This window comes from Gallinula chloropus (assembly GCF_964237585.1).
Source record: "Gallinula chloropus genome assembly, chromosome: 1".
Classification (NCBI taxonomy): Eukaryota; Metazoa; Chordata; class Aves; order Gruiformes; family Rallidae; genus Gallinula; species Gallinula chloropus.
In genome coordinates, this window is record NC_140085.1 from 52,880,995 (window position 1) to 52,906,014 (window position 25,020).

Genomic DNA, 25,020 nt, shown 5'->3' on the forward strand with positions numbered 1-25,020 from the left:
CAGCCTTGACAAAGGAACAGTGGAAGGAACAATGCCTGGAGTATGTTTTATCAAACTTCTCTGGAAAGATACATTCCTATCATGCTAATTTCTAAAATCAAAAGCCATGCAGGACTAAGTGCAGTGCCACACGATGTGTTTACACTGTCTGTAGGCATCAAGACACATTCCTGAAACAACATCCTAGGTTCCCTCTGTGGGTAGGGGAGGACAGTCCAGAGTTTCTCCTCCAGAGGTGGGAGAGTGAGAGTCGAGCAGTCGGCATGAGGGAGCTTGCAGACAGGATGAACAGGGTTTATATAACCTCATCCATATGCAAACAGTCCAGTGAATTGCCAGAGCTGTGCCAGGATGCCACCCACTCAAGTAACATCTTTATTATTCATTGAAAGATGCCGCAGTTTTCTTTTGGTGTTGCAGAGTCTCTGTTAGCAGGGGATAAATATTACAGAAGGAGGTTATAGAGTTTTTATGTAATAAAGCAAGTTCCTGTTGAGAACCTGACTTTTTGTCAAGGAACAGAGAGGGACAGTGCTTCCCTGATGGAAGTGAGCTGTGCCCTCATCCATGTTGCAGGGAGCCAGAACCTAGTAACATGCTCCATTGACTGCCCCAGACAGGACCCTGAGAGATGATTTGGTTCCAGGCTCCATTGAAGGAGGCCAGCCAGGAGCAAAATGTGATTGGGCCAGACATAGGAATGGAGACAAGGCTGTGATGTGGGTTCTTGGTCTATGTATGAGGCATGGCTGAATATAGGACTGGAAAAAAGCCACTGTATGTGTCTGAGGAGAACATCCAGGGCATGAATTACCTGCAGGGTAGGTCCAGTGTCCATCCCCTAGTTAGGACCAGGGGCAGAGCCAGAGACAGGCATTGCTAGGGAAGGGACTAATGGCCCCAGGCTGAGCCGAAATGGGCTTCTGGACCATGAGCAGAGTAGGGGAGGCCTGAAGAGATGCTGGGCATGGACAGCAAGGCCTGTTGGTGCCCTCAGAGTACAGATTTTGTATCACCTTCACAATAAGATGCTGGCTAATGTTGAAAAGCAAATGAATATAACAGATACTGTCCAGTATGTAATCTATATAAACATTGAATTTAAATTAGGATTACCTGAAATACCTAAATCCAACCTAATCTCAACTCTAGACAAATCTCACAGGTTAATTTAATCCAGATAAGTAATTTAATTTTTAAATTAATAATTTTTACCTCTTTCACAAGGCTTGAGGGAGAAGTGGTAATAAAACTAAGTAAAAGGAAAAAGGCAGATGTGAAACAATGCAGCAGATTGTTGTAGCTGCAGATGAAGGAGAACAAAAGAGCAAATAAGGTATGTAGAAAAGGAATTATAAAATTAAGATAGAAAGAACAGGAAGGAGAGAAAGGAATTAACCTGATCAGCTCTTCAAAGGAGATCACTCTAAAATCAGGACCAAGGGAGTCTTGGAGCCCAAGTAGGCAAAAGTAAACTGAAGACAAAGTGCCACACTGTCTCAGGTTGAATTTTAATCTCAGGAGAAATCCTTAACTTTCCATCACGTATACTTTCAAGATTCATAATTCCAAAGATATGACAGTTTACTGCAGTGTCAGTACAGTCATCTTATTTCCACAGCTCCACACAGGACCTTGCAGCAGCTACCCAATCTATGAAATTGCAGTTACCATTTATTTAGCGGCTGTATTTAACTTCTTGAACTGTCTCTCTGCAGTGAATGTTCTGTCAAACCTTTTTTTGAACAGTTTCTTCAGCTGTTTCTGTTAGCCAGTTGTGCCTGTTTCCTACTCCAGTATTGCTTATCAGAGTTGTACAAAGTTTTTCTCAAATTTGAAATTACGTCATAAATTTGGGTTTATGGTGCCAGGAATTATAGCATAACGGGTTGGGTTTGCATTGTATTCTTAGCAAGGGTATGTAGTATACTTAGTATACATTTATGTATGTGTGTATATATATATATATGAACTTAATTTTAAGAATAGTTTGAAGTCTTTACTGAATTAAATAAAATATTTTGATTGGTCATGGTGTCATGTAACTTTTCAAGTTGCTCTTTTTTTCTTGTTAGATGAAAAAAAGTGAAAATGATTACTCATAGATGGTGAGTGTAGTGTTACTATTACCCTGTAAAAGTTCCTGAGGCAAGCACAGAAATGGCTTTAAAAAATTACACCTTTTTTCAGAAGTGTTCGTAACTTTCATTGAAGCCAGAATAAGGATGTGCACATTTACCCCTTGGACATGAATATGATTCCTGGAAAAATGTCAGGCAACTGAAAGCTCTTTGTCCTACCAAAGGAACTTGTATTAGATATAATAATTCCACATTATAGTAGGGATCCACTGAGATTTGGATTGATATAACCTGCTCACCACTGTCTCCAGCAGTAGGGGCTCCTTCAGTGCTCATGAAGCGGGGGGAAAAAAGGCAGCTGAATTCTAATTTAATCTTCTCTCTAACTTTCATAAGTGAAATACAAGGTTACAGGAATCTATGACTCATGGTGGCATCCAAAAGGCACTCCATTTCCCCATTATCCATGGAACAGTTACAGAGGGACAGGGGTGAAATGAATCCAGCTCTCCCTGTAACCCTTTTTATCCAAGCATATTTCATCAACCACCAAACTAGTTTTTCTCTAAAATTAGATTAAATTATAGCAGAAAGATTCATGATGAACTATTAACTATACTATTTCCTTTTCATGAAGGCATTGAGCTGTAAATTGTTGGAAACCAGGAAAAGACTAGGAAAGGATCATTCCATGTCCACCTTATTCTTATACTCTTCTGTAGGCATCTAATAGTAGTCACTTTGAATGAACCCAGTGGATGGCTGAAGCTAGGTGAAGCTGTAGCATGACCCAGTGCAGTTGTTCCTGTAGTCTCACAGTGAAGCATCCATCTGTTCTTAACTAATTCTTGTAATTCAATAGGTTGCATCTTGTTTTTCTGTTCTGTAGGCCAAGGATATAAATCTGACTGAAGTCATGGCTATTACAATGCTTTATAATACAGTTTTATTTCCCTGCTGGCTTTAGAAAGAAATTTCCCCCAAAACCTCATTCATTTAAAATAAAAAATCAGAATCTAGAAAGACTAACTACATCTCAGGCAATTTTGCTGTATGGATATATATGGTACCATATACCATCTGTATACTGCTGAGCACCATAATAATGAGAGCCTTGAATAAAACAAGGTTCCCTGAGTCCTAGGCCAGTGGCTGTGCTCTAGAAAACAGATCTTTTAATTTTGCAGTAATATCTGCCCTCATTCAGGGAACAGGATGGATTCTGAAAGAGACTCAATCAAAGTTGCCACAGCAATCAATTGAACATGAAAAATATCCTAACTTTGAAGTGTCCGTAATAAATACATGTTTCATGATGAAGTGGAATGCTTTGACTGAGCTGTTCCTGGGTAAATAATACATCAACAGTCAGAAACACGAACTCGTAGAAAGGCCAATGGGGTTCACAAAGTACAGTTCACCGCTGACAAATCATCTGTCAAGTAAAATTAATTGTCTTTGCTGACTTTGTAGTTATAGTTATTATAGATAGAGCTATTGTACTCACACAGTGGTAATGTAGAGTTATAATAAATACTGATACAAAAGAAAAGAACTGTGAGGATGATTTTCCTAGTCAGTGAGGGTTGTTCCACTAGCTTGCATTAGCTGTGGTCTGAGAAATAATTTTTGTGTGTAAGCAACGGAATGTAACCTCTAGATTATAGATACTAGACAGTGTTATTTAAATTCAAACTGTTTCTATTGATTTTGTTTTGTTTCTAAGTCATGAAAAATACCTCTAAAATTACTTTCAGAAAAATATTCAGCATCACCAAATATGATCATCCAAAGAGCTAGGCTGCTGACAGAAGTTACAGATTTTATGTAAAGCATCTAGGTTTTTCAGAGTTTTATGAAAAGGATCATTTAAAATCCAAGCATTTTTGTGTAGCCTAATAACATAACTGAAATGCATAAGATAAAGAACCTTCTTGGAACCTACTAAACTTCTCCCATAACAAACTTTCTTTAATTGTATTGGTCTTCTGGATGGATGTTAGGCATAGTTTTTCTCATACAACATCCTGTTCCTAGCTATTCTTAGCTCCTCTCCAGGAATATATGTCGTTAGATTAGTTTGTTCACTAGAACACCCAGTCCTGCTAACTCTGCTGTAGCACACGTTCTGTCACAATGTTGAGAGCTAACTTTTTTATCTGGCTGAAATCATACATACAAAGAGGAAAACTATCTCCCATTTAGTGATGGACAAGGCTGGAAGCTTTAATTAAAAAAAACCATATATTTATAATACTTACTCCAGCATCAATGTCCTCTCCAGCTCTGCTAAACTGGCTGCCAACTTACACAAAAGGTTCATCCTTTCATTTTGTGGTGTAGTCTCCATGCATAAATTTCTTGGTCAACAACTACTAAGATTCTCCATTTTGTGAGTCCTTAACACCAGAAATGTTTAGCATTTTTGACAGGTATTGAGCTACCTACGAAAATGGCTTATAATAATCTATTGAGGATGCCTGAGGGAGCACCTCCTCTACAAATGATCGCTGCATTTCTTTCTTTTCCTCACTGAAAAAAATACATAAAGAAAAATCAAGAAAGAAAAATACACATTGTTAACAGTAGAAACAATAAGATAGAGACCTTAAATTCCTTTGCATTTAGAGCAAATCTGTCTTAGAACATGTTTGAAATCATGTGCTCTCTGATATCAAAGATTCAGTCAATTCCAAACCCCACAATAAAGATATTCTGAGTCTCATTGGGAACGAGACGTCTTGTAGAAATTATCGTATAGCATACCAGATGGCATCTTTCTTGCAGACATCATTTCAATGTGCTACTTCTATTGCCTTGGAGAAGAAAGAAACAAGTATTGCTGTCCCTGTAAGAGACTTGTGCATCAGTTTTCCTATGCAGGAATAGGTACATCTTTTGTTATTGTGTATAGAAGGATTGTCATGGGATATGTGTTCTTTGAAGTGATAAGAAAGCACAGTAGTATGTAAATGTGTTGCAGGTGAGACCATCTCATACAGCCTGTATGACGTTTTCCAGTATTAGAACCAGTTTTAGGCATAGGCAAAGCTGGCACTGAATCACAGACTAGCAAAATGAAGAGATAGGTCTCAAAGTAGTAGCACCTGCTCCAGGTGCTCAGAAAAAGTGCCTAACCAGCCCCCCTAAAATAAATCTCCTGGATTGGCAGAAAACAAGGAGATCTAAAGAGCTGCATGTTGCCCTAACAAATTATTTGACCCTAATCCCCATGTTTCTACTCCGCTCGGCTCTGTGCCTTCTTTTAACTTTGCCTGATTGCTACCTTTGGCAGACAAAGGAGGGGAAAAAACCAAGTCTTACAGGTAATAGGATACGCTGGCAGTGAGAGGATGGAGATGAGGCTAAGGTGGCAAAATGACTGTTCTGATTTTCTTTCCCCTTGTGCTGTGTTGCTCGGTTCAGACAGGTAGTTATACTGGTAGGGCACGGAGTTGGACGAGAGCGTGTAGTGGGACCAGCAATGTATAACTATCTAGTGCTGAGGCCATGGAGATAGTTAGACACAGCACCAACAGCTACATGAGGAAATGTGTCTAGGGAAGCACTCAAAAAAATGAATTTTGCCTACATGGTTGCTAGGCATTGAGCCAAGCACTTCTCATCGCTGGCAGCATAACTTCCATGCTGTTTATAGTAAGGTAAGGAAGAAGCATTTTGACCATGAAACTGGTATATTGATTATTGGGTGTACCTTATTGTCAGCAGAACATCTTTGTTGGTGGGAAACAAAAGATGCAGATACATTTGTGTCTGCATATGTATGGGAAATACAGGAGCCAATCATTCATGATCCTTTCAAAGAGCAGGATTATGCTTCACTAGGTCTCTTTCTGATATTTTTTCTTCTTGTATGAGGGAAAGGGGAAGACAAGTCAGGAATCCTTTTCAATGGAATTAATAACTTCTCAATCAACTAAGAAAAATTCAGTAAGGATTTAATGCTCATCTTATTTTAGATAATTTTGTTCTCAATGCTCATCTTATTTTAGATAATTTTGTTCTCAATTTGTTCTGAGAGTTCTGTTCTCTGAAGAGCTTGCCCAGCCTTTAATTTTGCTTACCCAAGGGAAGTCCACTATATTTCACCTCAACATAGCATACCCTCCTCCTTATAGCCTTGCTACTGACTGGGCACAGCCCTGAAGGGATTATACTCCATCTACGTTCAAAGATATACATTTACGGAAGAAAAAAGTCCACAAAATAGCAAAGATTTACAGACAGGTGTGAAAAAATGCATTTGTATCTCCATGAGACACGGATTCCTATCAATTTGAAATATCTACTTTCTCTGGAAAAAAAAAACCAAACTTATCCATTAATCTATTTGAAGTACATTTAGCTATTTGTGCACACTGTACTCTTACCAAAAATATACCTTCTGAATTGCATATATTCACAAGCTATTGTTATTAAATACTTGAGAAAACTCCTTAAAATTTCTTCAGCAATTACAAATTTAATAGTGCCTGATAAGCCTTCAATACTTTTTTGAGAGACAAAATGAACCTTTCATACTTCATGTAGTAATGTATTTAATCAATTAGAAGACCTGGAGTAATGTAAGAACTCACAACAGACCTGTCTTAGACAGCTTTCCATCCTCATAAAGGATCTTCTATGTCTCAACTAAAATTATTCCACAAAATCATTACAGACTACAGTTTGCATGAGATGATCCACAAATGCAAGCAGTGAAAGTTCAACCAGCCTTTGCATGCCACTTGCAGAGACTTTGAGTTATAAAGTGAAGATCAGATTTGGATTTCTATGAAACAGTGTTCTGTCATAGTATCATCAATCCCAAATTATGCCCTTGACAGATACCTATAATTTCTTTATGCCTGGAATTAAATTCCTCTTTAGAGATGGTCATTGCTTGTGATTCACAATGGACAAGAAAAACAAGGTAATGTAATTGAAGTGTTCAGTAAATAAAGTTCTACTGGACAGTATTCTTCTTAGAATTCTACCCCGAGTATACCATTTCTTTTGCCTTTTTTGCCAAGTCCTTTTTTTCCTGTTTGAAAAGTGAAAGTTTAGTAAACATTACTCTCAGAACAAAGGTGTAAATTTTTTCCATCTTGAGAGAAACTATCTGAAAAATGGAACATTGATGGAAAACACATCATGAGGTACTTGGTTTCCTGTGCAGAAAATTAACTTTGTTCTCATTTTAAACTCATCATCTTTTATTAATTTTTTCCAGTTGATAAAATAAACATCCTTTTTAGAAGTCATGCAAATCTATGTCTGCCTGCTATCATTCACATTTTTGTAAGAAGAGGATATAAACTTAAAATTTTATTTAGTGAAAATATTCTGTTAATTATTCATTTGAAATGGTGACCTTTTCAAGTTGAATTATTATATGTTGGCATGAATGTTTTTTTTGTGTCTTATAATGTTTTACGGTTGAAGAAATCATGCAGATAATCTAATTACTTTGACTAAAATTGTTGTGCCGTTTATGTCTTTTGCCGTACTATAGGAGAGGAACTGTGAGATGTACTCATTATCGATTCATTAAAGGCTTTTGCTATTATATAAGCAGATGTGCAGACCACTACCTACCTCGTATTAAAAGGGGAGAGGGGATGGTATAATAAAGCATGCCATAGGCTATGGTTTACGTCTTGCATTCCTTAATGTCTTGTGAAACGTAAAAATGTACAACAAACAGATATGTAAAGCATAACCGGTATGAAGATTCTATTCAGATTGAAGTGCTCTAGGTTGCTTTTGAATCTTGCTATTTTCTGCTTTTGTTTTGACTGCTCTCATCATTCAAGATTGACGCTTGGATGGGTGTGTAGGAGGAAGCAGCAGCAGCAGGCTTACAGCTTGCAGACAAAAAAAAAATCTGCCTTATCTGATGGCTATTATTGAAAATGCGAGGTGTAGCCTCGGCTGGGTAATGAAGGGGAGAGAGCGAGGGGGAGCAAGAAGCATGGAGCTGCATACTGATGAGTGTAGGAGTACTTGATAAAAAGAATTCTTGCTGCTGGCAGTGCATTGCTCATTGTGGAGTATTCCAACAATCACATATAACGGAGAACAGCTTAGCTGACAGCTTGATATGCTTTTTTTTTTTTTTTTTGCCTGCTGTATGACGTACTGGTCTGTAGTAAAGATTAATAACTAAGAAATGTAGAGCTAGGATCAGATCTTACGCTGTATACTGCCCTGTAAACTATGTTTTACTTCTGACTTTTCTGCTTGCTGAAAACATTAATCTGTCAAGCTGGCGGGCTCCTTTGATACCAACTTTCCCAGGAACACGATGTGGCAATGCCACCTCTCAGCCCAGGACTACCGCTATTATCCAGTGGATGGTTATTCGTTGCTTAAACGCCTCCCTCTTCACCCTCCTACAGGACCCCGATGCCCTGTCCAGACAGTGGGACAATGGTTGGAAAATATTGGGCTACCTCAGTATGAAAACCACTTGCTGGCTAATGGATTTGACAATGTGCAATTTATGGTAAGAAATCTTCTGTGCATAGCTGTGTATATACACTGTAGCTGCCTTTTTTGTCTGTCTCTTATGTGCTCATAAAAACCTTATAGCTATTCTGCATTGCACTAAGAAGATCTGTTTAGCGTTTCACTTTTCTGTGTCTAGCTAAATTACTATATATAAACTGTCCTTGTATAAACTTCCAAATTGAACACCTTACAAAATATTCTAGCCAGAAATTTGGTAAAAGAAAAACCGAGAATTAAGGTTCGCTCTCCCCCTCATCAATCTTCAGATTAAAGAAGAAAATTGCACAGTTCTATCTTCTAAATCCATTGCAGGATTTTCACAGTGTGTTAAAGCTGTAAACACCCCAATCTGCAATACATAATGTTATTACTTTTATTTAAATATTATCATTGTGATAATGATTAAATAATATGCAATGCCATTCTTGCATTGGGAAGTATTTTAATACCAGAAAATTGTTTAATGAAGTGTGCTCTCTCTGCGAGTGATTCTGGACGCCACAGCTAAATGTTTTTGCATCTTAGATAACCAGGCTATGGGATTCACTTGTTGAAACTTATGCCCTGTGTGGAAAAGTAACACATTCCTTTTAATAGGTCCATTTTCATGTCTTAAGGCTAGGCATTTATCAGGAACATATGAATGAAATAAAATTTTATGTACTTCAGAATTTACAGTATTACCATGTGATATAAAGTAACAGCCCTGTGATGCTCAAACTTCCAATTGAAATTAATATTGACAGTAAAGAGAGAAGCTTACTGTGAGGTTGTTATACAATCACTTTTCTACCTGCTTCAGTATTCCCAGTACTTAAACACCTTGCAAAAATCCTGACCATATTTCTTACAAAATATCAGAACTTAAAATATTATTAATCATCCTTTTTGAAAGATATTTTTAGCACCCATGTATACCTTGGAACTTTTCCTAACTTAGACCTGGCATATGAGAAACAGAAGTGAAACAGCATGAAACTATGACCATACAATCATCACATGAGTTGTGTTTCTCTAATTTCTTTTGCCAACATAATGATATGCTTAGGGAGTACTGATCAGAAAATTAAGGCACAGATCCCTGCCATTTTCACATTACAACAGCATAGAGGTCTCTTACTGGTTTTACATGGCTGCCATGTGATCTTTTGCTTTTATCAGTAAAAATCATTAGAATCTTTACCTTTAAATATTCTTAAAAACAAAGCTGCAAAGGTGTGCTGTCAGCCCAGCATTATTAAAAAAACTAAAAAGTAAAAAAAAATCCGAAATGCATTTCAAGCTACAGCTTCCCAAAATGTGACCACATATTCTCATATATGTTGTAGCCTTAGTTACATAAGTAGATGATTCTTTAGGCTGAAAGAGATTAGAGAAGGAAATTGTCCACAAGAGGTTGTAGGTGGCATACCAAATGCAGAAGGGTACACCTACAACAGGTAAATGATGAGCACCGGAGAAGTCAAAGACACTGCCCTGCCGGAGGGCTTTCCGGTTGTGTCCTGGCTCTGGAGGGGCCTGAACCACATTCTGGGGGTGTTCATAGGACTTTCATTTCCTACCTCTTTTATTATTATACTGAGGTAAACACACAAATTATATACAAGATTCTCTTAGTCAATCTGCAAATCAAACTTTTCAGGTATTGGCAGATTGAGTTACAATAACTGCATACCTGTGTCCTAGCTGATGTTTTCTGGTCATCTTGATTTAAGCCTTTCCTGGAGTGGTTTGTCTTTAAATAGATACCGTGTGTAAAATACATAATTACTCTTAATAATAGTTGGTGTAGCATGCATATGTGAATGGAAGATTAGCCTCTTAAATCCAGTGATAAGCAAAATGCTGGAAAATTGCCCAGTAATAAAAAATGTCAAATTTCAGTAATTTAATAATTCCTAATTTATTGATTTCACACTGTTCATCATGCTTTCACATATAACTTTTTTGTACCAGAAATGAAATAGTTCAAATATTTTACTGGAAATAAAAATTATCAGAAAAGACCGATTTCTTTATATGTTATTCTTATAACTATATCAGCATTATGTAAGGAAAGCCTGTCCTGAAAATTTAAGTGAGTGTTTTTAAAATATGATCCATTCTAGGCAAAATTAAAGAAAGAGAAAATTAAACTTGAAAAGTTTATAGGAAAATGAGAAAAGACTGACCTGCTGTACTTAGAGAAAAATTCAGATTACTCCAAACTTAAACATGTTGCAGTCTTCCTTGATAGGAGAGAACTGCTTTTCCTTTATTAAAGTGCTTTACATATTAAGCCATATTTTGCAAGGTTATTGAATTAAGTGTTTCAGATAGCTTACCTACTTTACATTGAACGTCTCAAATACTTCAGTGCAGTAAAAATCAGTTAGACATATTTGTTCTTTATTCTGTACCATATTCCTGCTTTTGTTTTTCTGGAAGCACATTCTGACCTGCATTTATTCATTCTGTTGCCTAAGCAACAACCATCACACTCCTATTAAGTATCATTTAGTAGTACAGGTCTTACTAGATGCTCAGAACAGAAATATCACAATGATATAATTAATGTCCATGGAATGACATAAACCTGAAAACAAGTATCTATCTTCTACTACTCTCAACAGCAACATTCTATTAATTAAATTAACATGCTAATAAAAAGGTAAAGATAATCTTTTCAGATAAAAAGATTTCACAGTTAATCATTCATTAGATCGCAGAAATTAACTCCTTGTGCTTAGTCCCCTGTGGGCATTAAGAAAGTTATTCACTAGACTGCTTAGAATTAAGAAGATTTTTTTATGGTACCTGAAGTGTGTGAACTCTATAATAAGAAACAGCCTGCTTCCTATTAACTTTACAGTAAGAATATTTTTCCATAGTTCATCAATATATGTGTTTTAAAAATAGGATAAAACCTAGTAATAAACCATTATTTTTTTTCATTAACTACTTTATTTCTACTTCCAGAGTATTTGCACAGTTAGCAAGTGCAATTCCTACCTACTATTAGTGTTATGCAGGAATGACACTTGCATAATATTTAGTAGGCCCATGGCACATTCAGTCCTGAGGCTTTGTTCATGTGTGCTTGTAGGAGTAGAATCAAACTTGAATGTGTGTGTGTGTTGTCAGTCATTATTAACTTTGATAATTTGTTGTGTAACGGGCTGCAGTGTCCTTCAGATGTAAAAATTTGTAGTCACTTTGTGCAGTCAAACCCTGTATCTGAAGATGCAGATGATGCTGCAGTTTCATAATGTAAGAGCTATTTTGCGGTTAAACTAATTATAAAGCGGGAGAAAACAGTTGCTGTGTCTAAACTACACACAGCAACCGCAGTGTACAAACGAGATATAAACAGTAAGGAAATCCAGTGAATCTGTGAATACCTTTTGATGGATAGGTTCCGCGGGCGTCCCTGGGACAAGCTAGAATCTTTGTGCAGGCTTTCAGGCCTACATAACTCAGTACTCTGGGGGGAAAAAAAGAGTTAAAGTGCAGAAACACAGATGAGAATATACAAATGTGTCAGGTCACTAGATCATTGCATGCCGCTTTCTACAACTCCGGAGCTTCATCAAAGACTCCATTCTGGATTCATGGAGATAAAAGCAGTTCAATCAAACCACTGCCCAGTGAGGACTAGTTGTGATTAAGGACTGCATATGACTATCTATTTATAGGTTGTTCTCATCATTTAAGACATTCTGGAATTTTATCACTTGCTTTATATTGCAATTTGATGAAGATAGTATCTCAAAATATATATATAAACACTGCATGAGAGAAACAGGGACCGAGCTACCAAAATCAGTTAACATAAAAATATGAAGCATTTTGTTATATTTTTTGACATTCCAAACTATTGTTCACCAGTAGCAGTTAATAACCTGAATTGGCATTATACACTAAACTTTCACTGCTGCTGTGAACTTACAAACATGGACCACTACACCTTCTAATACTTAAATGGCTTGCATTGCCCAAGGATCTAAGTATTCCTTAGTATTTATTTTAATTCTCTCTTTTCCACTGTTGGGAAATAGACATAGAGGGGTGAAATTTAAAACTGCTTATACATTTGAGCTAAAAGGGGCTAGTTCTTAAAACAGCTGTTAACACAATGTTTAACAGATCCATTTGGTTGCTTAAACATGGGTATCTAGTACCAATGGAGATACTGAAAGGAATCCAGGAGATCCAGACAGGGCTGACACATACTACTAAGGACCAGAGACATCCATACTTTTCATGATTAGCAGCTGGAGTCCAGGTGGGACACCACCAACCATCTCAGATGGCTCTAGAGTCCTGATATTTATGCAGCTGAAAAGAATCTTATGTGTTGTAGGTCACATGGAACTTGTGACGTATCTAGGGATCAAATGTAGATACCTTGAGTTTTGACTTGGTATCTTAGTTACAAATGCATTTCTTTTTCTTATAATAATTTTCTGTATTTGTAGTCATCCTGTGAACTTACCTGAACAAGTATTTACCTGGTTCACAGTGCCAGGCATGAGCTTCCTTCTCAATTCCTCCTAGCTGCCCATCTTGGATTTAGGTTTGATTTAAATTTTGACTTTTTTTTCTCCCTTCATCTCTCTCTTTCCTTCTTGGAGTCTTTTCTTTCATTTTTCACAAGGTCTGGAGGTTTTTTTAGACAGCTGAAGTTTATCTGGAGGCTATCCTCTCTCAGGTGTCATTCCTGGGATTTGCTGTCCTGGAATAAGCAATCATTTTTCTTGCCTTTCATCTCTCTGAAGGATGTTAAACTCTGTATCAAGTATAAAGGACAGAAGCAATTTTATTTCTTTAGAGTGAAATGCACCTGAAAGAAATTCTCTATGTACATTGGCTCCAAGTCTTGCACTTGTAGAGACCACCGTGGCTTTTATCCAAAAATACCTGGTGCAGAGATTGATTATTTGGACATTAAATAAAAGCTTAAAACTTTGAGTCTGTCTGCCAACACCATTCTTAAATCAGCCATGGTGCAGATGACAGAAAAAAGGCTAGTGTCTGACAAGGGTTCTAGTCTCTAGTGAATTTAGTGACTTTCAAAAGCCAACTCCAAGTGTGTTTAGGAAAGCGGATCAACCTTTGCAACATCCAGGCTATGAGATCTCTAGGCCCATAATGGCTAATGCAGAGACTCGTCAGGGCACTCAGCATCATCTGAAGCGTAAGGTCTAGAGAGCTGGTCTGGATGTAGTTTATCCAGAAATGAAAAACTGTTTAAGGCAAATACTCAGTGATATGCATCAAGCCACATTTTTAGCAGAGTAGAAGGAATACAAGTCCCACTGATACTAGAATAAGCCATGATACATCTTGTAAACCCACGAGTTTCAATCCCCTGATCTGGACTTCAGTTGCAAACTCCAAGAGTTGCTTTTAGTTTCATGGCAGAACTGCAGACCTTGACAATAAAAATGTGGATTGTCAGTGCCACTGTGGCCCTGGCTTCTTCCCAGAGCAAAGCATCTCTTGTTATTCTGCTGTCTTCTGAGTCGCCTTCTTTCTTCACCTTTACAACTTTTTGCAGCTGTGGCTCCTGAGGCAGATTAACTCTTCCATTAGTCCAACCTGTTAGACAGACATAGAGTGGGGCAAAATTAAAGTTCAAATAGAGACATCTACATGTGCATCAATCTGTAGATGTTTAAGACTCAACTCAGTGGCCCACGTATTAGGATCACTTGAAAGGCCTGAGACATCTGTGTGGGCCTGGAATATATGATACAGGAACACTGGGAAGCACATACCTGTTTGGAGCTTCAGCTGTATTCCAGGCCATGTATGTTTGCAGTATCTCAAATGACTAAATATGTACCTGTGGGCAACTAGATGAAGCATCTAATCAGCCATTAAAACCAATGGACCATAGAATGCAATTTAGCTGGCTGGCTGACTAACTATTATGGTGGTTATTTTAGGATAAATTAAAGTGGATTCATATGGTCAGCCTAACCACTGTCTATTGTATTGATTTTTTTTTTCCTAGGTCTCCTTAAGCTATCTTGTAGGCACAAAAATTTCAGTGTCTCAATTTGGGCTGGAATCCATCCAGGGTTCACCGAAAAGGAAACACAAAGTATTTTTATTAAAGCTTTTTCTCCTCCCTCAGAACATCTCGCCCTGAGGCTTGAAGATCTCTTTTCATCCTAGTAGGGATTCTTACTATAAAACCTACAAAGTAGAGCTCAGGTGGGTGCCAGAGATGAAGATTCTGCCTGTCATCCTGCAACAGCACCAGGTCTAACAAATAATCCCATTCCACATGCTCCAGTTAATGCTTCTGTCATGGTATTCCTCAAGCTGGTTGAGAGACAAGAAGGGCTTATTAAACGTACTCCTTAATCTTCCATGTGTAAAAGATAGCTTGCACCATCTTTCTGTCTTGAGGTCTCACACCATTCTTCATCATCCTGTGTGAGTCCATACAGATCTGGTGAGGCAGTGCTGATTCCCCAGTGGAAAGGTATTTTAGAGGAATCTGCTTCATGTTTATATATCTATGTATATAACGTGTGGGGGGAAAAAAGAAAAGTCAGAATTTTTGTGTATTTCACTTGCACAATTTATTTGTAAGGAATCCATCTCCAAACAGACTCTTGACTTCATTAAGGCATCCTGGGTATGATGGATTCTTTGAGAGTCAGAGGGAGTATGTTTTCATCTAAACCTGTCTCAACAGTTACGTCTTGAAGATATAATCAGGGATGGGCCCATCTGCCTGTCTGCTAGGATCTGCTAAGTTCAGATTTAGGTGAGGGTTTCTCTGGTTGTTCTGGAATATTTGGCCATTTCTAGTTAAATTTTGCTCCACACAATGTTGTACATACAAGGCACACAGGCAGGACTTCAGGCTGTACACTTGGTAGACAGTCCAGGTGCCAGTATATGTGGTGGAATGCCCTTCCACTCACCTCTGCTGTTCAGGTTAATGACATCCAGTGTGTATGCAACTCTGGAAAGCTCAGCCTACGGCAGCCTGAGGGAAAAGAGCTTGTCCAATGTATGTATCTGTGTATTTAGCTCAGTCTTACCCTCACTGAGAATAGAGAGCCAAATCCAGACATTGAAAGCCATTGCATCTAGAGTCACCACTAAAACTGAAACTATTCCATGGTACTTGAGGACTGGAATTACTCCCATCTGTTTTAACAATATGCTAAATATTAATGTGAATGTTGTGCTTGATCTAAAATCCTGTCTAGTGCAGGGACTGGCCTTCATCTCAGTGTGTAAACACTGATGGACTGTATTCTGAGACTACATGTGTGAGGAATTGTCTATTGGCCCTAAATAAAGGCTTATGAGAAACTAAAAGTTAGGTTGATAAAGCAGGTGAAAATTCTGATAGTGATATAATAAAGCATGACACTTCAGTAACTGATAAAGTGAGATACAATGCTGATACAATGTTCTTACTATGTATTCTTTTAAAGACAGAACTGCCCAGCTGATGTTACTAAAAAAAGACAGTGTTAAATCTTTGAGAATTAGAAATGTTTGTGTACAGAATTATGTGTATAATGCTATTCTTCATAACCTCCAAAAGGTAAGGAAAATCTGACAATAGGTATTAAAAATAACAGAAAGTTTAAAGGTTAAGAGAGGCAGCAAGTCTGAGTTTTTACTCTTCAGAGTGAAAAACTGGATACAAAGGAAAATCTATAATTGTGCTACGTTGTAGGTAAATAATGGAAAGCTTTGCAATGGGAGGCAATGGTAGAGTTAAGACCAGTATGTAATAACAAGTTACAGCTTGTTCTTAGTTATTTCATATGGGGGTATTTCTTAATTTTAAAAAAAACCACAAAAACAAATAATAAAAGGAATTTGGAAGGGAACGTAATATAAAGTTGTGTATATTATTGTTTTAGAACAATATTTCCAACAAGAAACAATAAAATGGAATCTGGACCAATAGGCAAATTAATCAGAAGTAATTACAGACTTTCCCCATGTTAAAGATGTTTTATTACCAATAATTACATTGTGAAATTCTGAAGGAGTTATCAGGTAAAGATTATTGGGTACTAACGGGTAACTGTAAATATGCATAAGATTCTTGGACATCTTATCCTTTTTGAAGACTGAGTGATGTCACATAAGCTCAGGTAGTTATATGAAGAAGTGTTAATGCAGATGAATAGAACTGAAACAATCTAAAGTAAAGAGAGAATACATCATGGAAGAATAGGTAAATAAGCAAAATACAAGAAGGAAAACATTAGGAGATAAAATGGCATTTCATTATCTATGTGAGTAGAATCCATTCAGAAAAGATTTTATCAATACTCTACAGCTAAAAGAAATACTAAGAAAGTTATGACCACCACTAGAAGTCAGATAAAAGTTATTTTAGTTTTAACATAAAGAACAAAGTATGAGAATTAATGAAATACAATGTTAATGAAGACCACTGAGATATTAGAGAGAGGGGGAGAGAAAGAGTGAATGAGTGATCACATTGCAAGCAGATAAAATAGTACTTAATTAGTTAAAATATCTGAATCATCTAGGTTAGGTGATGTTTGATGAACCGTCTTAAGAAACTAAAGAGAAAATACTAGATCCCTTAGCAATCATCTTGGAGAAATCCTGGGGAATGAATGAATGAATTGTTAGAGGACAAATAAAATACAAATATGTACTTCAGATCACAGGATTCATCCTCAGTGTACGTTTCCAGACTCCTGACCTCTTTGTTGTTAAGCTTTCACCATACAGTTGATGCCTTATTCAAGAAGGAAATGGATGGTGATGTTATCAGCAACAGTTACCGTCATCAATACCAAGTCTGGTGGGGAGAAATTGGGGAAGTGAACAGAACAATGGGATGTAGCGGGGAGGGAATAAAGCCACATGAAGTAACTGCAGCAGAGGGTGAACAGAATTTTTAAGGGAAAACAGTAGAAAAACAGATGCATTGTACAATGCATTGTGCCTCTCATCATGTAGATGAGATGCTTTCTTACTATGAAGACAAGATTAATTCTGCTAGTAAAACTACAGATACCTTTTAGAACCTGTTCTAGAATATGTGCCAGAATTGCCATGCAAGCAAACCATGCCTGAGGTAGAGTTTGCCAGACTGCTTCTAAATTTCCTGAGCTCCTAAACTTTCTCCTTTCAGTTTAGGGATCTTTCATTTTCCCACACATTGATGAAAATGTTTCCTTCTGCCATACCCTGTGCCCATATATGTTTATGGTACCAACACCCCAGCATCAGATTTAACCTTTTTAATAACACAATGAAACCTGCAAAGCTTTTATCAAGATGCTGTCCATTCATTGATGGGAATTATTACACATGCTCGGAAATAAAGGAGAGTTTCAGTACAGCTGCAACCTCAGTTCATCCCTCACATTCATATTCCTTATGATACAATCTTCAATCACAGGTTCTATACTATTTTTTTCTCTCAAAATTCCTTCCTCATTGATTTGAGAAGAGTACACACAAGCACACATTTCCAAAAAACAGCAGTTAAATACAAAATTTTCTTCTATTTTTCTAATGTTGCATTGCTTAATGATTTTTCAGCCTTAGCTCAATGGTTGTTTAAAACAATGATGAAATCCCCAAACTGCCTGCTCTTCTCTTTCAGCAGTGATTTACACTAGCCTAGCATTTTTCATCTGGAACGTTAGAATTGTGTTATGACTCTAAAGCACTTAGACATGCAAACATGCTTCTCATTTGCATTTGCATTTTAGAAACTGGGTTATAAAGAGTTAGTAAAGATAAAAGGATAACACTTCAATGTATTCAATTAGAAACAGTTTTGTCATGATTTTTCAGAAGCTGAGCACTGTGCATCAGAGGTCACCTCCAAAAACTTTGCCTGAGTCTTTTACATGGGTCTAAGTACAGGTCCACTTCTAAGGTAGTTGTATGTTCTTGATTTCAGTGCAAAAAAAAAGACATACTCTTCAAATGCTGAAAGAAAGTTCTGCCTAGTGCAGAAAAAGCAAGCTGCCTTGTCTTAACTACAATTTTATTCCACATAAGCGTAATTGATTGAGTTAACAGCAAGCTTTTAATCATTGTAAGTGCAAAGTCACACAATGAAATTCACACCTGGTCTCTGGACATCCCCATCCACTCCTGATCAAAATGTACTTTGAGGAAAACAAATAATACAAGTGCTACTTTACTCCCCAAATAATTTACTTCTGTAGACTTTAAAACACTACATTAAACATTTCAAACATTTTATTCACTGTGGAACATATTACCTTCTGTATCTTTTGCTGTCCCTCATTAAGCTCCAATTACTGTGCATGTGGGATAAAATCTCTATGCAACAATACACTGTGTTTGTTTCAGACTGGCTGGTACTGATGAACCTGATGGTATATACAACCCATGACTCTTCTGAAATCTCATGGTTCAGCTATTATTTAGTATTGCCTTATGCAGTATTTTATTGAACTATTGAAAACTGAATGATTTAATAGCATTATTGATGAGAACAAAAGTAGGTTAAATTTGCAAGATGTATCATACCTGCTCTAGATTGGTGTTGAAAGTCTTTGATTGTATAATAATTCTTTGATTAGATCTAGATCGAAGTTTTGATATATATAAGCCAAAGTATTTGCCTAGCTGGCAGATATGGAGGGATAGGGTTACTGTGGTTACAAGTGCTAAGAGTTAGTTTAAATATAAAAAAAAATTATACCACAAATAAAGGTATGTTGGATAAACACCTATCAAAAGACCTTTCTGAAATCTTAAACAGCATTTTCTCTGACTACCTAGTTAGCAGCCACACAGTGTCCCTCTGTGCACAATTCCCCTTTGCCATTAGGAAGAAGTGGGAAAAACCTGCATCTTATTCACTGGAAACTTGCAGCTCACGCTAAAAACAGTTGGTTACAGCACTTAAAATCTCTGAAGTGATTGATAGCTTCTGTTCTTCAGTAGCCACACTATTTAACAGGTTTTTCACTGCTTCAGGTATGTTCTTTCTAAACATCTCCCCTTTTAATCACGTAGAAAGCCCACTTCTTGAAGTTAAGATGGCATTTATAAAGAAATAATAGTTCTTAGCTGCTATGCTGAATTAGGATAAAAGATTGCACAATACTGAATTGGTTTTTAGCCTTGATCCATTTTTAAATATAGTATGAATATTATAGTTCTGTTAGCTTCTCTGAACTCCCTAGGCATCCCTCTTGTTGCCAGAAAGGAATTATAAATTGACAGTGGAAATTATTTTATTTCATTTTCCATCTCTCTTGGAATTTGGAAATGTGTCTATTCTGTCCATGAACTTTTTATTTCCTGACATTCTGATTTTTTAAGTACTTGTTTTATTGCCTGTAGAAATAGTAGATCTTCACTTTCTGCCCAGAAAAATAACTTTATGCAGCAAGATTGGAAATTGTGCCAGAGAACCCAGATACAGACAAATCTTCATTTCCCGATAATATCAGGCTCTTTGACAGCAATTTCTGCCATTCCTGCTTGTTCAGTTTGATTTCTCTCTGGCTCTTAACTCTGCTATGTAGATAAGGCATCTTGCTTCATATATATATATATGTTTAAAGTGCATGCTGATTTCCTTCCTTCCTTGAACAACAATAAAAGAAGACTCAGGGGAAAAGAGAATAAAGACAACACTTTCTAGCATATGCAGAAGACTGGTCTGTGCAGAATGCATAGGACAACCTCTCTAAGGGTCTTTTCTGAGACTGGGCTTTGATTTGGATTATGGGTATGGACAAGATGCCTCTCTATTCCCTTTATTATCTGGCTAGGAAATGAATGGAATATTGCTGGCCCACATATATGAATTCAGGAGAGAGTCCTGGGATAGAAATATCTGTATATTAAGAGCTATCTTGTGACCAATTATCTGCTTGTGTCTGTCCTTTGATAGGGCAGGTTTCTAAGCACCTGCAGTTGGAAAAGTTCTCAGGAGGGAGTCAGAGGTAACCAGATCACCTGAGGAATCTCACTGAGTACCTTCAGTTAAGTTCTGAATAAATTCAGTGGCAATGATTGGACTCAAACTGAAAATAATGCAGGAAAACAAAACAAGTATTTAATACTCTTATTTTTATGCCCCAAACAAAATAAATCAGGACCATGTTCTGTGTATGATCTAGCTTTATGAAATTTATCATTACTTTAATCTTGAATATATGTATTTTATTGCTTCTATAAGCCAAACTCATGGCAGAAACTGGTTCTTAGCATCCCTCTTGTCTCTAGTGGAGCTGCCTGGATACCACGCTTCATTTCTCTTTATTCCTAAGATTCTTCGTGTCTGACCCTCTCCTCCAAAATGCATTTATGTTCCCGAGATCTCTCCTTAACACTTTAGCCCTGCAGGCTGGATTCTTCTCATACTCCCCATCTCCTCCTTCTTTCTTCAGTAGAAATCACTGTGTGTCTGTTTTTTGGAAGGGAGGAGAGAGGAGAGGAGAGGAGAGGAGAGGAGAGGAGAGGAGAGGAGAGGAGAGGAGAGGAGAGGAGAGGAGAGGAGAGGAGAGGAGAGGAGAGGAGAGGAGAGGAGAGGAGAGGAGAGGAGAGGAGAGGAGAGGAGAGGAGAGGAGAGGAGAGGAGAGGAGAGGAGAGGAGAGGAGAGGAGAGGAGAGGAGAGGAGAGGAGAGGAGAGGAGAGGAGAGGAGAGGAGAGGAGAGGAGAGGAGAGTGGAATAAAAAGCACACGAAAAGGGGAACAGAGGATATCTGCTTCACATCTAAGTTATTTTACTGACTTAACTTTTAGGAGGTTATGAACAAAAGCAGAGGGACATTGAACTGGATGTTTTTCAGAGAGATGTTCTCATTCTTTGGGACACAGCTCTGGCCCAACAGCTCTGGTGCTGAGTCGAGAGTTAGTTTGCTTGGCTGGGCTTAAACTGACTCCTTGCAGAAAGCTGGCCATACTCTCCAGCATGCTTTGTGGTATAATATTCTTAAGATTTCTTCCATTTTCAAAGGTTTCTCAGGCTTCTGATGTACCTGGATAGCTAACTACAAATAGTGACAAGCTTTTCTAATAAAATTATTATGCTGAAACGTCTTTGATACCTGTGTGCAAGGGAAGGAGCAGAATTTGGATTTTCTGAAGTGTGAGTGCTCACAGCTAAAACTGAGTTTGACTACAGTTGTCCTTTAAATATACATGTAGATAGATACTAAGTATTCAGGGAAATGGAAGAAAACAATCCTTGCATTTAGGCACTGAGAACGAATAGGGGCTGTTCTGTTTTGGTATTTTTTTTTTTTATTCTGGCCTTTATCTGTATAATGGGTATAAAAATGTCACCTTGTTTTGAAGGAGTCTTGTCAAATATATTAATTCCTGGTTTGGAGCTGTCTAATATTATTTCAATGAATGTCTAAAAAAAGTCTGAAGAAAGTGAGTCATTCTTACTGGTGAGGTCTTCAATGGAAAACTATATATAAGATGTGGACCCGCACAGAGAATTATAAAGTCTAAAAAAAGAAATATCAGCTTTCTTATTTTGTAAGTACCATCTATTCCCCTGCACTGAATTCATGGATTATTCATAAATATAATTATACTGCGTGTATGATGCCATGTAGAATAAGTATCCTGGGGTGAAGGGTGGTAAGCCGGTGTTCCTTCTGGTATTTTGTAGCTTTTTGACTTTGCAATATTACTTTAATGTGTGAGCAGCTCTTATTTTGTCTGGTTTATTCATTGCAGTAAGTTGTCCTTTTAAGAAGATGTGCTGAAATCAGAAGTTATGTCAAGTGAAGTTAAGAGTCTTCCACAATCTCGTGTCACTAGATCAAGAGTACAGGTTTTATTCAACTTGTCTACAGCACTGGTCTGTTTTGTACCTAATATTGGATGTGAAGGGGTTCACTGAGACTCACAAGTGTTTGTCAGGACCATAAGGATCATTTCTTTATTGTGAAGAAATGTTAAATTAAAACAAGCTTGCTCACAAAGAAATCTGCAGAGCATCAGTATCAGAACTGCTTGAATTTGGATAGGGGGAGGCCCCAGACAGTCCCTAAACATTAATTATCAAATGCAGCATCCTTGTAGAGGAAATGGATCAGAGGAAACCCTCATCATAGTAGTCCAGGGAGGAGGGTGCCGTATGAAGTAGGATGACTTGCATATAGGTTTCCTATTACTAAGGGAAATGAAGGACAAATGTCAGGTTACTGGACTCTGACAGTAGATATCCCATCACGTGTACCTGGAAAATCAGGTGTGAAGCAACATTGCAGAATCTTTCCACACTGTTTTGGGACTGGGTCAGTCTGCATACAGCCTTAGAACATGTCAAGCTGTCATCTTGTTAATTTTGAACATGTTAACTCACATTGTTAAGAAAATGCAGAGTGTCTATGGAAAGCCCCTCAGATAAGTAACAGAATAAGTTAACCTTTACATAGAAGACTCTTATAACTAAATACCATTTGCTAGACAGGAAGTGCCAGGACTGTCTGTATGAGACCAATATGTGACTTTAAGCTTCACAGCTATTACTTGCTTTCATTGGAGACAAGTTACATAGTTCAATTTTTGAGAACAGACTTCTTCAAATGCAAAGGTTTTCTTTTTTCTTCTGTTCACTGGTAATAAAAGAATATGCCTTTCGTTACATATGCAAGTAATTTATGAATTGGTTAAAAAAAAAGTCATGTTGTGTGAGTATTTGTATCTTCTAACTACTCAGTTATGGACAGAAAACATAGAACTATGGTAGTCACACTAATTACTGCTTTTGTGTTGTGTCTGAGATAAACAATTCAAGAATATTTGCAAAAGACTGAAAAATGTGTAAACAAAGCAGAGAATGTGAGCAGAAAGAAAGATCACAGTATTTGAACTGTATCTGAATACAATATGTGGATTGGGAATAAGTTGCACAGGGAGGAAAGGCAGATATGAAGGTTGGAAGGAGAACAGAAAGTAGATTTTATTATTTGGCTCACATAACCAGAAACCTTTTGCATTTGTTTATTATTGAATGTATTTGTTTATTTTTACATTTCAGAATTATAAATGTTATCGTTCAATGGCAAGACACTTAAAAATTGTGGGCAAACTAATTTGCTGCCTGTGGTAATTAATATTTATATGTGATCTGATCAATATCTACACTATTTTTCAATAGATTCTGGGTGACAATTGTTGTATTGTTGGTGATATAGCTAGACCATGCTACATGAAAGCCACTTTTTAATATTCAGCATATGTTGCAATGAATTGACAAGGAAATCTTAAGAAATGCAGCTCTCATTGAATCATTCCAGACTGCCCTTCTTACTTATCAGTGGATCCCCCATTGTTTTGCAAAATGGAATTTTTAGATAAAGTAAGCATAAATGGAATGTCTTTCCCTCAGAAAGCCAATGTTATCTTTGGTCAGCTGGTTAAGAGGTGGTTCTCCTCTTCCACTCTGCTCTAGTGAGACCCCAGGTGTCCAGCTCTGGGGTCCCCAGCACAAGGAAAACATTGAGCTGTTGGAGCAAGTCTGGAGGATGGCTGCAAAAATGATCAGAGAGCTGGAGCACCTCTCCTCTGAAGACAGGCTGAGAACTGGACTTGTTCAGTCAGGAGAAGAGAAGGCTCCAGGGAGACCTAGTTGCAGCCTTTCAATAAGAGAAAGATGTTGTCCCAGGGCAAGGGGTAATGGTTTTAAACTGAAAGAGGGTAAATTCAGATTGGACATAAGGAAAGACTTTGACAAGGAATGCGGTGAGGCACTGGCACAGGTTGCCCAGAGAATCTGTAGATGCCCCATCCCTGTCAGTGTTCCAAGTCCGGTTGCATGGGGTTTTGAGCAAGAAAGATGAAAGATGTCCCTGCCTATGGCAGGAAGGTGCACTAGATGATCTTTGAATATCCCTTCTGACAGAAACCATTCTCTCATTCTGATCCTTTGATTCTGAGTATCCTTTCTTCCATGCACTCTCCAAGTTTGGGCCTGTCATTATAGCACGATTTGGAAGGGACTGGTCTTACTTTGGTTGTTTTGGAATATATCATCCCAAAGTTAATTTGTAAGAAGGCTAGTCAAGACTTCAGCCATCTCTGCAACACATAAAAAGAAATAAGCTTTGCAATGCAGGGATGATTTGCTGCAATCCAGAAAAGGAATGGTAAATCAACTTCTTCCAAATGCTAAGAGCAGCTTGGAAGAGCAGCTGAGCCTTATGTATCTGTTGAAACCTATGGTGGATTTGTATTTAGCAAAATCAGGTCTTCTGCCTGCTATGTATATCCGGTCTCTAGTGTAGATAAATGCCCACATGCTTAAAATTAAATTAGCCTAAAGATGTGAGTGAAAAAAAATTGTATAAGACAAATTATTTATATATTTTGCTTTTCTGGGCAGTTTTGGCCACTAGCAGAGATGCCAAACCACTGAGGTAAGGAGACCTTTGATTTCACCTGGTGTGGTCATACTGAT

At 37.5% G+C, this 25,020-nt stretch overlaps 1 protein-coding gene across 16 annotated transcripts in view; it reads left to right on the forward strand.

The window, feature by feature from the left end:
• Positions 1-25,020, forward strand: part of ANKS1B (ankyrin repeat and sterile alpha motif domain containing 1B) — a gene marked incomplete at both ends in the record, with an annotated part of 442,540 nt that overhangs the window by 232,718 nt on the left and 184,802 nt on the right. For 10 of the 16 annotated variants that reach the window (XM_084267818.1, XM_084267819.1, XM_084267820.1 and 7 more), the window contains one exon: positions 8,389-8,589. In XM_084267818.1, the coding sequence (XP_084123944.1) occupies positions 8,389-8,589 (201 nt within the window). Of the gene's footprint in view, positions 1-8,388; positions 8,590-25,020 lie in introns of those variants that run through there. The other 6 variants (XM_084267805.1, XM_084267813.1, XM_084267814.1 and 3 more) reach the window with 1 other exon arrangement.